Below are 16,030 nucleotides of genomic sequence, written 5' to 3'. Positions count from 1 at the left end.
TACCACCAGAAAGGGGGGAGACCCAGGACACGCCAGAGAGACTAAAGTCTACTACCCGGCTTGGGAATACCTGTGACTCCCCCTGGAAGGGCTAGAAGATTTAGCTAAGGTGAAGGGAATCTGAGCCTTCCTGCTGTAAGTGCTGCCAGGAAGTAGAAGAAGAAGCAACAGCGATAAAAATATGTAACATTTATAGCTCTTTAAACATTTATGGTGCGCACATGGAAGTGTGAGCCTTTACGACAGAGTCATATACTGACAGGCCTTCAACAGATCGTAAATTGGTTCAACACGTGTGAGTGTTTTCTAAACCAAAAGAGAGAGCAAAGTACAGATGAAAGTACAGAAACAATCAAAAGACATTCTTCAGTGGATAAAACTTCAACAGGCATGAAGTCCTTTTAACTTCATATTCAGATTGTAGCTGAAACGAACTCAATTCTCTTTCCTGTCTAATGAGTTCTGCGCATTCGTTTGATCCAAGGAATTAAAACAGTCAGTTTATTAAAAGTAAAGAATGATTACAAAAGTAGGCCGTACAAGACCTTAAATACAACAGTTGCAAATTACTCAGAAATACCAGAAGTTCGAGCGCTCGGTCCAGTCTCTGTCCTGGTTCACCCACCAGATCCTTCCAGAGAGTGGCACGAAAACCTTTGAGCATGATCTGTCTTTTAAAGACCTCGAAACCCTCCCCGAACACATGAAGTAAGTTGAGTAAACATGTACAACCTCAGGGTACAGAATGATTTTGCAAAATGTGACTCCATTATGAACAAGATGTTGTTATCATGCCATTGCCTAAACATTGACCTTAACAATGAATCTTCAGATTTCCTTCACACATGTTATCTCGAGCCAGGTCTGTAGGCCATCAATTCTGGGTCATGGATGTCCACATGACTGTATCCTCCTTACAACACAATATATCTTTCACAGTTTGGAACTTATTGTAACAAAGAGGCCTCTGTCAAATGGTATCGAAAACATATACAAAGGTTCACACAAAGTTGAGGCCCAGATGCTTAGAGCCTTCAACATTCGAAATACAAGAATATGTTTTAACTCTGAATAGAAGAAAACATTATCAATGTTAACAATTGAGTACATAAAATGAGGATATATAATTTAAACCTTCAATGAATACATATATGTGGATCAATCTGAGGATGTATCTTCATAGCAAAAAAAAAAACAACAACTATCAAGACGATACAGAACTTATGCCGATGCTAATTTCCGCTTTAACGCAAAGCCTTTTGGCTCAGCTCTTACTATACTGACAATAAATTGGACGGTGACATGTCAATCAACTGTCGTCAGTTCTTCTCTGTGGTAGAGTTTTTAGGAAAAATCTTAGAGTTTGGTATAAGGAACTCAAAATGCAGTTTGATATTGTTAAGGCGATATATTTTTGTATCTAATTCAGGAAAGATACAATAAAAGAAAGTACTTATTATGTGTGTATTTATAATTAAACATTTCTATATTTATTTCATTGATCTAAAGTGATTGAAAATAATTGCCTTCATTTATTTAGGTTAAATGAAAGTCTTATCTAAGGCAAATTCCAATTATTCATTCCAAAGTAAGGTTATTCAATTAAAAGAACTGGAGTCAAATTGATCAAGAGTGATTTAAGACGGTCTGGATTCGTAATCGCATTTGTCAACAGAGTGAAACTCTCTTCCTATCGTTTTCCAATGAGGTTTAATCATATTATTATATCAAATAATTACTTTGATAGTCCAGCGGACTCTCCTTTAAAAATCCCTCCCTCAGGACCTCCCTCCCTATACTGACCCTTGGCTTCTCTCCCTTTACCCCCCCTCCTGCTCCCTCCTCTGTTCTTTTCTGAGTTGGAATGGAGAAAGTAGCTCTTGCTACACCTGCAGACCCCTCGGTGGACGACAGTGGCGTCCCTGCTGCCGCGTCATCTGAAGATGAAGAAATATCAGCGGCCAGTTCCAAACTCTTCCGTCTGGCCTGCGTGAGGCGCTGGGTTCCGCTGGTCTACAGAGAGGAAGTGTACCATGTCCTGAAGCTGGCAGGCCCGATGGTGAGTAGGCCAAAGTTGAATATTAAGTCCTGCAGGACAAACTAGCTCTGTTTTCTTTTCTGATCAGCTGCTCTCTCGGATTTTGAACTTCTTCGTGCCGTTTGTCGTCACCGCCTTCTGTGGTCGCATTGGGAACGTAGAGCTGGCCGGATATGCACTCGCATCCTCGGTAATGTCAACATGCTCTTATTATGTATTTAATAAGCTGGAAGTAAGTAAGTCATATTTGTAGAGCGCTTTTATAGACCAGGGTCACAAAACAATAAAAACAATACCCAATAAAAGATATAATAAAAAGGTCAAGACAACACCGAGATGAACACAGGAGTCTCAGAGAATCAAGGAAAAGCCTAAACGAATAAAAGTGTCTTAAGATGTTTCTTGAAGGAGTCAGTAGATCATCAAACAGAGAGGGAGAGGAAGATCGTTCCAAAGCTTAGGAGCAACAGCCTGGAAGGATTTCTCTCCTCTGGTCCTGGAGTTCAGGAACCATCAGTAGATTCTGATCCACAGACCTCAGAGCCCGAGCTGGGGTGTAAGTCTGGATCAGAATCTACTGATGGAAGGTCTGACCATGAATAGATCTGTAAGTCAGAACCAGAATTTTAAAATTGATCCTGAAAGAAAGTGGCAGCCAGCGAAGAGATTTAAGATTCGGAGAAATGTGAGTTCTTCTACTAGAGCGAGTAGAGAAAGTAGGAATCTGACTGCGATATTGTCTTCAATTCCTGGAGGCTCAATGATGGATAGATTTGCTCCTTGGGATAATTCCTTTGGGATATTTAAAGTCTCTGTTCATGTGTTTATTTAATATGATTTATTATTCTTATCTTATCCGGAAACCCTGGCATCTTTTTAGGTCACGATGTTAACACGAACATTTATCTACTTTGATTTCCTGTCAAACATGTGAGGACAATGTAGACAGGGCTTCATCTGAGATGACCGCCTGGAACAATTTATTACTTAATATTTACTCACTCGTAACGAGTTATTAAGTATGTATGATAAGTAAGGGATGACTGTTTTGTCTAAAAATGGAAGACCTTGAGCTTCTAGACCTCTTTATCCCTATTTGCACCGGATAAGTATTACCTGTGGACCTTTGGATATTCTTAATAATTGCAGAGAATGTCGGAGATTTAATCCCGTGCGAATGTCCCATGTCTGTGATTTGTGACGTAATAATTACGCCGCAAATTACCGACTGTATTTCGCCAAACACAGATAATAATACTAGTCCAGTGCGAATCTGCGTCCTGGTGTTTATTATTGTAATTCTTATTTGAAATAGTGATGATTTTTTTTTTATATTTTAAAATGAAAAACATTGCGATTGTAATTCTAAACTCAATATAATGTGTCGGTGACGGTGAACCGGAACAACTCCTGTAATGCTTTGCCGCCCAGCCAACCAATCACAGCTCTCGATCACCTATGACATAGCATTAGATGTAGGATTCAGCCAGAGCTAAATAGAGCGGCGTGTAGAAAGGCATCATGGGAGTTAACGGTGTTGTTGTTGGCACCATTTATAAGCGATACAAAAGGAAAAAGAGTTTTGACGGTTTCTGACCGAAACGTGATACGATATCTTTAAATATGCAGTACTGTTTACGGAAAATAAAAAGCCATAAAAGAGCGATACCACCAAACGTCAACCACGATATGTCCACTGTATAGTGCAAAAATAAAAGTGCATACCTCTGAAATATATCTAGATAAAGTTTCATTGAGTAATGAAATCTTTAAAAAATCTTATCGCCTATCTTTCTTACATAGATCATAATTTAATATATTACTAAAGGGAGTCTCACAAGCAATAGAACTGATATTAAATCAGAGTATTTGCTTCATAATTCCAATTATACTGACAATAAAATTGGAAGGACAATAAGGTTTAACTATTAAATGTATTCAATATAAATGTTTCTTTACATATTCACAGAATTGTCACAAATATAAGAGCCTATAATCCTTCACAGGTCATAGGCGTGACCACCGTTGCGACTGGCTCGGGTCTGGCCATGGCTTGTGATACTCTGATTTCTCAGGTGGGTCACGCTCGCGACCGATTGGGGGCTTCGCCACTTTTCGTTTGACAGTCTCATCTTCTTGCCTCGAAGACGTACGGCAGCAAGAACTTGAAGCGAGTGGGGGTTCTTCTTCAGAGGAGCATCCTGGTCTTGATGCTCTTCTGTCTACCATGGTGGGGTCTTCTCATCAACTGTCGCAAGCTGCTGATCCTCATGCACCAGGAGGAGGAGGTGGCCCGGTGAGTCCTTTTGACATCACCCTTTTTATTACCCTCATAAGACCAAGACCAAGACCAAGACCAAGGCAAACAACGAGACCGAGACCCGAGACCCGAAACCCGAGACCCGAGACCCGAGACCCGAGACCCGAGACCCGAGACCTGATACCCGAGACCAAGGCAAAGACCAAGAACAAGTCCAAGGCAAAAACCAAGACCAACACCAAGACCAAGACCAACACCAACACCAACACCAAGGCCAAGACCAAGACCAAGACCAAGGCCAAGACCAAAACCAAGAACAAGTCCAAGACCAAGACCAAGACCAAGACCAAGACCAAGACCAAGACCAAGAACAAGGCAAGGACCAAGACCAAGACCAAGGCCAAGAACAAGAACAAGAACAAGAACAAGAACAAGGCAAGGACCAAGACCAAGACCAAGACCAAGACCAAGACCAAGACCAAGACCAAGACCAAGACCAAGACCAAGACCAATTACTACAAATTACAAATTAGCAACCGACTGGAGTTCTGATCTCTGAAAGGAGGCTCATTGTTAAAAGACCAATACCAAAATAATCCTGGCCAATTATACCTCAAGACTACTTGGATGACTAAAAGTTGTCCTAAGACTGATCTTGAACTACAAGAATACTCATTGGTGGAAGGATGCACTAGTATGGAAGGGTGGTGGCTGATATTGGGCTTCCTGTTTGAGGGATAAGTTCGTCTCAAAGATTCAGACGTCACTCCAGATGTTTACTTCTTCAAAATATTAACGACTACAAAGTTAACATTTAAACCGTACACATCTGCATTCATGAAAGAAAATGTCTCTTTGACACAACATGGATTGAATAGTTCAGGAAACAAGACACATTGACTTCAACCTTTCAATGGAGGTTGAAAAAAAGCTGTTCTTCCAAGTTGGAACTCAGCTCTGGTGTTAATCCCACGAATGCTGGGAGAATTTCAAGTAGACAAGTTTGGAACCCAATTTACTTTTAAGCCGGACCAGAGAATCACACATGGGAGGGTTTTTGGTTTGAGTTTTGATTTAAAAAATAAGGATTTGAAGAAGACACTAGAGACGGAGTAATTTAGTTGCAAGTTTATTTGAGTATTTTTACATTAAGAATTTTTTTTTGTTGCCATTTTTAAGTTATCACCAAAACCCATATTTTTAAATACTTTTCACTCTATTTACAATTCACTCAATGTATTAATGTCATTTAATCCATGGTATGATTCCCGTGGGAATTAATTTAATTAGGTCATAAAAATTAGAACAATTTTTTTACAAGTTTTATTTCCTCGAAAAACTCTTGATTCTTTGTGTTTATCCAGCATCGCCGAACTGTACGTGATGATATTTCTACCAGCTGTCCCAGTAAGTGTACTCTTATTTTGTTAAGGGAAAGGTCACCGGATGATGAGTTATTCTTAGATAAGATGATTATTATGTTGAGTAAGATTGAATAATACAGGGAACTGCACACGTAACATAACTGAGTGAGTGATGTGAATGTCAGATGATTCCACAGAAAGTCGTTTAACACAAATCAACGACTTAATTTTTTGGAAAATTCCATTCGTATCCGTTCTATTAATGGAGGTATTTTCGTGCTTCACTTTAAAAGGTTTACACTGATCTGTTTAAGGGTAAATGTTTGTACAATGAATACTATTGAGTTATTTACCGGTGGATTTACAGCAGATGACAAATATAAATATAAATGTAATTAAACTCCTTAAGACTCAATCAAACGTGTGCTAGGCAGAAAAAAATACCCTTCTGACCTATGAACTTAAGAAAAATCAAACTTAAAACATTTATCAAACAACTCTGAATAATTACTCCCAGAATCCACTTCACGTGGCAGTTGAACAAGAATGTGGTAGTTTCTCATGATTTGATAAGATCTTAAATTGACAGAATTTGGCTATTGAATCAATCAAATGGAAATGATTTAACATACAAATGCCTCTGTTGAAAGACAATAGCAAACCTGCAACTTCCAATACTCATTGTATTTAATTTTTTTTAAAGTTTTTTTTAATTAATTTAATTTTAATATAACATATCCAGTTTAGGGGCTAAAAAAAACCTAAGAAAAATTCTGTGTTCGAGTAAAGTACTTTTATAAGCAATTTCACATTTTCTGGGATAAAAAAAATATTGATTCCGGCAAACGGAGTGGAAACGTTTCTCTAAAGTTTCTAATGCGTACGCAAAAGATAGGAGATCTCCTTCGGAAAATTGGGTAAAAGTGTCTGGTGCTCTTGTCTTTTGGTGTGTACATGAAGGTTGCTGGTGTGCATGTGAAAGTTTTCTGGTGCCTACATAAAACGAACAATTATGTGTAATTGTGCACGTATGGCTGCAGTTATTAAATTAAGAACACATCAAAGGAAAGGAAAATGGAGGAAACAAATTCAAATAATTCTTCAAATACTATGTTTTACTCATTAAAAAGTCTTTTTTTTTTCGTTTTTTTTATTGTAAATGTGGTTAAAAAAGTATAATATAAATATAATATAAACTATGTTCCGCAGGCCATGTTCTTGTATCAGCTGCAGGTCGCCTATCTACAGAACCAGGTGAGTTCCTGATATTTTCATTCATTCATTTTCTACCGCTTTATTACTTTATGGGGGTCGCGGGGAGACTGGAGTCTATCCCAGTTTCATTGGGCGAAAGGCAGGGGACACCCTGGACAGGACGCCAGTCTGTCGCAGGGCACACAAAGACAGGCAACCATTCACACACACACTCATACCTATGGACGATTTCCCCCAAGTTCTCAATCAACCTCTGTATGTTTTTGGAATGTGGGAGGAAACCGGAGTGCCCGGAGTAAACCCAGGCAACACGGATCATTTATAAGTCAAATTTCCTAAAGTAGATTGTTGTTCCAATGCAGGGAATCCTTCTACCTCAGATGTACACTGCAGCCGTAGCCAACATCATCAACCTCGGAGTCAACTACGTGCTCATCATCAGCCTCGACTATGGAGTCGTGTAAGTTCTTCACGCTGCTTTCTTACAAAAACAAGGCTGTGGGTCAAATACCTCACAGTAAAATGTACCAAAAAAAAAGGTTTCGGGTGTAAAACAATTCTCTCTGACAGCTGGAAAAACATTTGATTTATGTGCGCTGGTTTATTGCGTTTCTGTCCACATTTGTCGTATACAATAAAATGTTATTGATGGTTGTATTTATTTGATTTCATATATATTTCCGGCAGTACTTTGTGGCGCACCGGGTCATATTTCACAACTAGAAAGTAAACAGTTTCAGTAGAGTAAAGGATTTCATTCATAACTTTGGAATTAAAAACGTCATTATTTCTGAATCAATTCATAAATATGTGTTGTTTTTCAGCGGATCTGCGATCGCGAGCAGTTTGTCTCAAATCACGATCTGCCTCCTCCTGTTCGGCTACATCTGGTGGAGGAGAGTCCACAAGGCCTCGTGGGGAGGTACAGAATACTTTTTGTGAGGAAATTAAACTCCTGGCAGCTGGACAGCAGCGGCCATTACGTCCTCCGCAGCTAAAGTGACGACATATGACTGAGGACGAGAGGATACAGTCGACTCCGGCAGCTTTTAAAGCTGATATTTTGGACATATTTTGGTTTGAAAACAAATGAAAGCAGTTACGACTTCATCAAGAGTCATGTGGTCTGTAAATACTGCAACACCAGAGTCAAATACTCGACAATACTACACATATATACTTACTTACTGTTACTACAGTATCAACATATATTGTATCGCCAGATTCTTGCTAATACACAGCCCTAATGTTCACATCCGATCAGTCAGATCTCAGGGAAGTCTCTTCACGGGTGAAATGAAGTTTGAATGATTTGTTTTTGTGTGACAGGCTGGAGCAGCGAGTGTCTGCAGGACTGGGATCAGTATATGAAGCTGGTCGTTCCAAGTACATTCATGATCTGCTCCGAATGGTGGATTTGGGAGATCGGAGGATTTCTGGCTGGTGAGTGTTGACGAAGATGAACTTTTAATTTGAAAACTAGTAAAAATAAAAATCTCTACCTATGGGTCAAGGTGACCCAAAGCACCCCCCCCCCCCCAAAAAAAAAAGTATTTTTTGGTATCCCTTGTATTGTCTCTGTGTCAAGGTGAACAACCTCCCTGGCTTCCAGAAAAACATATGCGGTAAAGGTCATTTACCTTGACCCAGGGACAATACAATGGATTTAAATATATAGGTATTTTTTAAAAATATATATTAGTTACAATACGTTTTTGTCCATATTTATTTTTTCTGGTATACAAAGAGTTTTCAATAGGTCACTTAAGGACGTATCTGTAGATTAATAATATGTAATTGTCTGCATATGGCTGCAGTTAATAGATGACGAACACATCAAAAGAGAAGACATTCTATAAGTAAGTAAGTAAGTAAGTCATTTATATTTATAGATGGCTTTTTCTGGACCAGGGTCATAAAGCGCTTAAACAATCAAAACTCAATAAAATATATACTTAGAAGATCAAGATAACACCGAGAACAACACAGGAGTCCCAGAAAATCAAGGAAAGGCCTGCACGAATAAAACATCCTTGTTTGTTTGTAATTGGTTACACACGGCACAGCGGTAACAGCATCAAGCACCATGCGTGCGTTTACCTCATTTTTTAAAAAACGAGTAAGCCGTGACTAAGTGAGTTTACCTTCATTTCCCCTTATTGATTTATCTTGAGTGGTTGTGAGTGGACTGAAGACGATTCCCACCACCTGGGCGACGCTGCAGTAGATACAAATATATTAACTAATACTGAGCTTTTGTCTCTACAGGAATTCTGGGGGAAGTGGATCTGGCAGCGCAGCACATTGTGGCGGAAATGGTCGGCATCACCTACATGGTACTGCGAAAAATGGATGTTTTCTCAAGTCAATTGATATAAATTATGGGATCCATAAAGATATTTCAGTGTTTAATTTAAGAATATTATACAGACAGTTTTACAGAGGCTTCCACCAACAGTGTAGATGATGTTTTAAAGTTTTAAACTTGTGTTTGTCGCAGTTTCCTCTGAGCATCCAAGGAGCGGGCTGCGTACGTGTCGGGAATGCTCTGGGAGCCGGAGAAACCTCTCGGGCCCTGGTCACGTGTAAAGTGTCCCTGGTTTTGGCAGGTATGTAGTACATTTTGAAAACATAATGTAGCTACTAGTGGCATGGCTGAGTGAAGTATAACGGAGTGGCTGCAAAGGGTCAAATAAAGGATGAATGTAGGCAATTAATTGATCAACAAATCTAGCAATACTTGAGTAAACCACGGACTGAAAACTGGATGATTCTATCAAGTTTATCAAACTCTTTCATACAAAAGGTCGATTTTTTTTGTTACTCTTGGTCTTGTTCGGAACAAATTGAATATTAACCAAACTGTACTTATTTTAATATTTCCCAAAACAGCCCCTTTCTTCGACCCAGTTTGAATTTTGTTGCAAGTCTCTGAAGGCTTTGTTGACTTTTATGGTTTACAGTTGAAAAAAGTGTGTTCGAGATGAGATATTTTGATTTTTAATTACTATTAACATGCACACTTATATATACATATATATATATATATGTAGATTTTTTTCATTGTATTATTTTGCAATTAAAAAAAGAAGAATGAAATCGTGCGAGATCTCGGCGATGACTGAGGACGAGAGGATACAATGACTCCAGCAGCTTTTAAAGCTGATGTTTGGACATATTTTGGTTTAAAAACAAATGAAAATAGTCACGACTTCGTCAAAAGCCATGTGTTCTGTAAATTCTGCAACACCAGAGTGAAGTACTCGACAATACTACAAATGATATCCTTGTATTACAGTATCACCATATATCGCAATATACTGTATCGTTGACCCAGTTTTGTGATCTGTATCGTATCTCCAGATTCTTGACTATGCAAATCCATACCTGGCAGGCCATGACCTGCCAGTCAAAATTTGGCCCCCAGGCCTCGACTTTGAATTCATGTTTAACATATTTATACTCAAGGAAAGTACTAATTCTCTTTTGCAGAGTTTTGTTAATATAATGTATAGGCCTAAAATCCTTCATATGAATTAATCTAATAGTAAATAATACAATTTAAAAAACATTATAACAACTAAATTAGGCCCATGCAATAATAAAGAAAAATCTGAATACAAAATAAAAAAGAATACTCCCCTTCAGAAAGTATTACGTGAAAAGTAAATAATACTATTTTCACAAACAAACAACATCAGGCATTTGCTGTAGTTTCTTCATCGGAAATTTCTTTGCCCATCTGAAAACAAAACCGTGAATGAATGAAGAATACATGTTTACAAATGGCTGAAATATTTGCCTTAAGAGTCTAACTTGACCAAATATTGGACCTCCAACTTGACTATGTTCTCTTCTGTCCTTGAAGGAATCCTCGCCATCTTCCAGGGCGTCTGCCTTTTGAGCTCTAAATCCGTCATCGCCTACATCTTCACCACGGACCAGTACGTTGTTCCACAACAAGGCGTCGGTCTTCTTCACTGACCGTTCTCTCTTCTCACAGTGACATAGCTGCGCTCGTCTCCGAGACCCTCCTGGTCTACACCTTCCTCCAGCTCTTCGACTCCATCCTGGTAAGATGCGAGAACGACCGAGAAACTAAACGGTTAAAGATCGACCTTTTTTTCCTTCTCAGTGTATCTGCACGGGAATCATCGTCGGGGTTGGGATGCAAAAAATCTCTGCCGTGACCAACCTGTTGGCCAACTATTGCATCGCTCTGCCGGTGGGAATAGCATTGATGTTCGCCGCCAACCTCAGGATATTAGGTACTCAAAAACATAGTGTTGTGTATTGGCAAGTATCTGATAAGTATCACAATAGAGTGGCGACGAAATCAAATATTTTGATAATCTAGGAACAAGTATGTATTCGTAGTACTGTCGAGTACGTGACTCTGTTGTAATCACAGTTGTTTCACAATTTCAATCTCAAAGTATTATTTACCTTTAGATGTATACATGAGTAGATTTTTAGGCAAATACATTAACTTAACCTTAGCAAAAGAGAAATAGTACTTTCCTTGAGTAGATATATGTCAAACATGAGTCAAAGTATAAGCCAAATATTGACTGGCGGGTAGTCAAGAATGCATAGTCAAGAATGTGGAGATCAATACAGATCCCAATACTGGGTCAACGATATTATGTATTGCAATATATGGTGATACTGTAGTAACAAGTATATATGTGTAGTATTGTCCAGTACTTGACTCTGGTGTTGCAGAATTTACAGACCACATGACTCCTGACGAAGTCGTAACTACTTTCGTTTTGAAATCAAACTATGTCCAAACATCTGCTTTAAGTCCACTGTATCCTCTTGTCCTCAGCCAGGATCTCGCAGGATTTCATTGTTCGTTCAGCTGTGTAGGACGTAATGACAACTGCCATCTAGAGGTCGGAAGTTTATTAGCAACATAAAAATGCAACAACACCAACAAACACCATGTGTACCGCTGTATCCTCTTGTCCTCAGTCATCGTCAGGATCTAACAGGATTTAAGTTTACTTGCAGCAAAGAATGAACGAACACCATGAATATTTGTATGTAAATTGTAAGCAAAACAAATTCTATTACTTTTGTATACAGGTAATTAAAATATTAAGCATTAAATAACTATTGAAGAAAAACGTGATACATACAGTGCTGTAGACTATCGATACAGTATTTTGAAGAAAAAAAAACTGCAATATTTTCCTCCCACTCCTTTAACAACAACAACTTTAGATGCTAGACAAGTAGTTAAAGCTACTTCAAGTAGTTCAGTGGGTTGTTCAAGAGGTCTTGACAGAAGAAGACAAATGGGATAATGGCTAAATACCACATCCGAAAGAAGATACATTGAATAAAACCCATGTTGATGTGAACCTTGAAATTGGTTAATGGAATTTGCGACATGAAGGGTACGCTTTACAAGAAGAATCTTCTCCACAATAGCGTTCTTTATATCTGGTAATCATAATATCTCTATTTGATTTAAACCAACTTGTGTACATTTTTTTCTCCGCCAGGCTTGTGGCTGGGTCTCCTTGCATCTGTCGGCGTCCAGGCATGTATATTCCTGGCTCTCATCTCCAGACTCAACTGGCAGAAACTCACTCAAAAGGTAAGTTGAGTTTTCTTTGGTATTTATTTTAAAATGAGGCCAGAAGGTTAGGTGCATGTGGTCAAATACTTTTTCGTTTGTTTGCTATTGATTTGTATCAACATAGCTACACTAGTGCAAAGTACATGGGATTTTAGAAGTTCAGAGAAAGGAGTCAATAATTAAAAGTAGTCACAGGTTTTAATTCAGCTTATTAAGGCATTTTAATGAAACAACAATCGTATTAAATGTATCTAATTCAAAATGTAAAAGTTAATTCATGTTTTATTTTAAATTGAAAAAAATTACAAATAGAGTCAAATCAACGGCATATATTTATGAAAACATATAATGAAGTATTGGTTAAAATAAATTAAGTACTGGAGGAATTGTCCATATTCTAGTTGTGATAAATGTAAAATGTACTTTATTAAATTAAATCATTGGGTAAATAATAGAACATTAAAAAAAAAAGTTGGCATATTTTTACTGTGTTAACAGCTCGAGAAAATGGACACAAATCGAAAGGCTTCATTTAAACAAAGTCACCCACAATGCATTAGGGTGTCCTGTGTTGTGTCATGGCGCTCTCCTGCCACTAGGTGCCAGCGTTTTCGTACAAAGCTGTAACAAATTTCCTCCGAATATGTCAGGCTTTTTTAAAGACTATTTTTTAAGGATACATAAGAAACTTTTATTCCTAGTTGTTGTAAACAGAACAAAATATGTTTTCTGGTAACAATAACTAATAACATAATACAGGCAACTGGTTCTGTTTTTCTATTGCTTATTATTTTGTTAATAGATAATATTTAAAAAAATTATTCATTAAAAATATATTTATATTATATTATATATTTGTATCAGGTTGACATTTAACTTGATTATTTTCCGCCTTAAAAAATATATATTCGTATGAAGTTTTTCTATTGCTTATTATTTTGTTAATATAAAATATTTAAAATATTTATTAATTAAAAATATATTTATATTATATTATATGTTTGTATCAGGTTGACATTTAACTTGATTATTTTCCGCCTTAAAAAATATATATTCGTATGAAGTTTTTCTATTGCTTATTATTTTGTTAATAGATAATATTTAAAATATTTATTCATTAAAAATATATTTATATTATATTATATATTTGTATCAGGTTGACATTTAACTTGATTATTTTCCGCCTTAAAAAATATATATTCGTATGAAGTTTTTCTATTGCTTATTATTTTGTTAATAGATAATATTTAAAATATTTATTCATTAAAAATATATTTATATTATATTATATATTTGTATCAGGTTGACATTTAACTTGATTATTTTCCGCCTTAAAAAATATATATTCGTATGAAGTTTTTCTATTGCTTATTGTTTTGTTAATATATAATATTTAAAATATTTATTAATTAAATATATATTTATATTATATTATATATTTGTATCAGGTTGACATTTAACTTGATTATTTTCCGCCTTAAAAAATATATATTCGTATGAAGTTTTTCTATTGCTTATTATTTTGTTAATATATAATATTTAAAATATTTATTAATTAAAAATATATTTTTTTTATATTATATATTTGTATCAGGTTGACATTTAACTTGATTATTTTCCGCCTTAAAAATATATATTCGTATGAAGTTTTTCTATTGCTTGTTATTTTGTTATCTTATCTAAAAATCCTATGTTGGTTCTACAACACTTTCTGATGCTGAATGAAATAAAATAAGATTATTCAAATACAATTAGTTAAAATAAGAGATATTACCATACGATGGCATTGCAATAATTCATAATTTTAAATAAAATGCATTATATCTTAGATTTATATAAAAATTGAATTGACATTTGAGTATAAAACTACCACTTCCTTTAAGAAAAATTCCAATCCCCTTAAAACACACTGCTTTTCTTTAGTTTAATATGTTATTTCTAGTAAGAAATATATAAATATATATAAGTTTTGGCTCCAATTCTGACCGAGTTTTAAACTGTGTCATAAAATATTCGACTTTAGCTTCAAACTTACATTCCATGGATGTCCTCAGGCACAAAAGCGAGCCGGCAAGGATGAGTCTTCGGCACAAAAACGTCTTCCCAGTTCGTCGGGGGAAGACGCCGCCGCCGCGACGAATGGCTGCCCTGGCGACGTAAGGGAGGGAAAACATTACTTTACGTTCACGTGTTCACTCATTCATCTGTTATCGGCAGTCGGAGAAACACCTCCATGAGCAGTCCGAGAGAAAACACTTGCACAAAAGTGAGAGTGTGAAGGGGAGGAAATCGGAGTGGCTCTCCGTCACGCAGCTCGTCCTGCGCCGAGGCCTGGTTCTGTTGGCGATGCTGCTCCTGCTGGTTCTGGGCGTCCTCCTCTACTTTGTTACTCCCGAGCCCTCATCCCACCACGCCAGGAACTCCACGCTCACCTCGTCCAACGCGTCCGCCGCCGCCGCCGCGACAACGCTACCTCTGATGTCGACTGACCTCTGACCCCAGAATGTAGGATCCCACAGGACTATATGCGGTATCAGGTCCGAGACAAGGCAAAAGCAATCGCTTTGAGGGCGTACATTTTGTCGATAAAGCTTTCATTTAAACGCTTTTTTACGCTGAAGCTAAATTTATTTCTAACCCTTGTGTTATCTCAGGGTTCAACTTGACCCAGAAGAAACACAAGGGATACCAAAAAACACATTTGTTTTCAAGCCTTCGATAACACAAGGGTTAAAAAAAAACTTTATTTAAAAAAAAGGAAAGCCTCAAAGTAATCACCAACGTCTCCATTATAACTCTTTTTTTTCCGTCTGTGGCTTCATATGAATATATTTTTTTAAGGCAGAAAATATCAAGTTAAATGTCAACCTGATACATATATATAATATAATATAAATGCAACACCTAACATCTGTATTTCATTGACATTTATTTTTGTGTAATTGTGTGAATTAAACAAATCCACACACTTCACTGGAACATCTAAAAGGTAATAGTTTGGTAAAAGCATATTTTAAGAGACAAAATCTATATTTTTAATGAATAAATATTTTAAATATTATCTATTAAAAGACGTGGTAGAAGTCGGAATGTGTTGTGGATGGAAAAAAAAGAAGTTATTCGCTGTTAGATTAACCCTTAAAATTGAGAGGTTGACGACTGGTGACTCGATTGCTTTTGCCTTTTGCACGTGTGGACGAGATACTGAACCGACACTCGCTTCAGGCCAAATGTCAGAGCCGAGAACAGAAGAGCTGAGAACACAGAGAGAGAGAGTGTCGAGAAAATCTCTCAAGTTTTTAACCGGCCGACTCTCCGGGGCATTCAGAGCTTATTGTTAAATCTCACAGAAGTTCCCACTGAGTCGACTTTACTTCACCGGAAAAGATTAGACTTTGAAACCGTGCGTTGAATAAATGACCTTAAACCACTCGCCAGCTTTTTACAGACATCGACTTCAATTCTACGAGAAAAAAAACATATTTGGCTACATTTGATATTGTTCTACTGTACTATGTTTTGTTTATATGGATGATTATTGAAAATAAAATGTTTTAAACATG

General features: G+C 37.0%; 1 protein-coding gene across 1 annotated transcript; it reads left to right on the top strand.

Annotated features, from left to right (window-relative positions):
• Window positions 1-1,864: 1,864 nt before the first annotated feature.
• Window positions 1,865-16,030, top strand: slc47a1 (solute carrier family 47 member 1). Its single transcript, XM_087808111.1, has 17 exons — window positions 1,865-2,059; window positions 2,127-2,228; window positions 4,045-4,113; window positions 4,186-4,334; window positions 5,663-5,705; window positions 6,872-6,916; window positions 7,240-7,337; window positions 7,702-7,799; window positions 8,207-8,320; window positions 9,146-9,213; window positions 9,378-9,486; window positions 10,746-10,821; window positions 10,881-10,950; window positions 11,013-11,145; window positions 12,391-12,485; window positions 14,522-14,623; window positions 14,685-16,030. The coding sequence occupies exons 1-17, from the start codon at window positions 1,865-1,867 to the stop codon at window positions 14,961-14,963; spliced, it is 1,845 nt and encodes a 614-aa protein (XP_087664237.1). The 3' UTR covers window positions 14,964-16,030.

The sequence above is a fragment of the Callionymus lyra genome, chromosome 14 (genome assembly GCF_982586985.1).
Source record: "Callionymus lyra chromosome 14, fCalLyr1.hap1.1, whole genome shotgun sequence".
NCBI classification, from domain to species: Eukaryota; Metazoa; Chordata; class Actinopteri; order Syngnathiformes; family Callionymidae; genus Callionymus; species Callionymus lyra.
Note: the sequence above shows the minus strand (reverse complement) of the source record. Positions and strands in the feature narration are given on the sequence as shown.

What these genes read in the sequence shown, in the direction of transcription:
- slc47a1 (XM_087808111.1), top strand. Translation starts at nt 1,865, where the DNA reads ATGGAGAAAGTAGCTCTTGCTACACCTGCAGACCCCTCGGTGGACGAC. An exon ending in GATATGCACTCGCATCCTCG is followed by an intron (nt 2,229 to 4,044) that starts GTAATGTCAACA and finishes AATCCTTCACAG; the next exon opens with GTCATAGGCGTGACCACCGT. An exon ending in GTGATACTCTGATTTCTCAG is followed by an intron (nt 4,114 to 4,185) that starts GTGGGTCACGCT and finishes CTTGCCTCGAAG; the next exon opens with ACGTACGGCAGCAAGAACTT.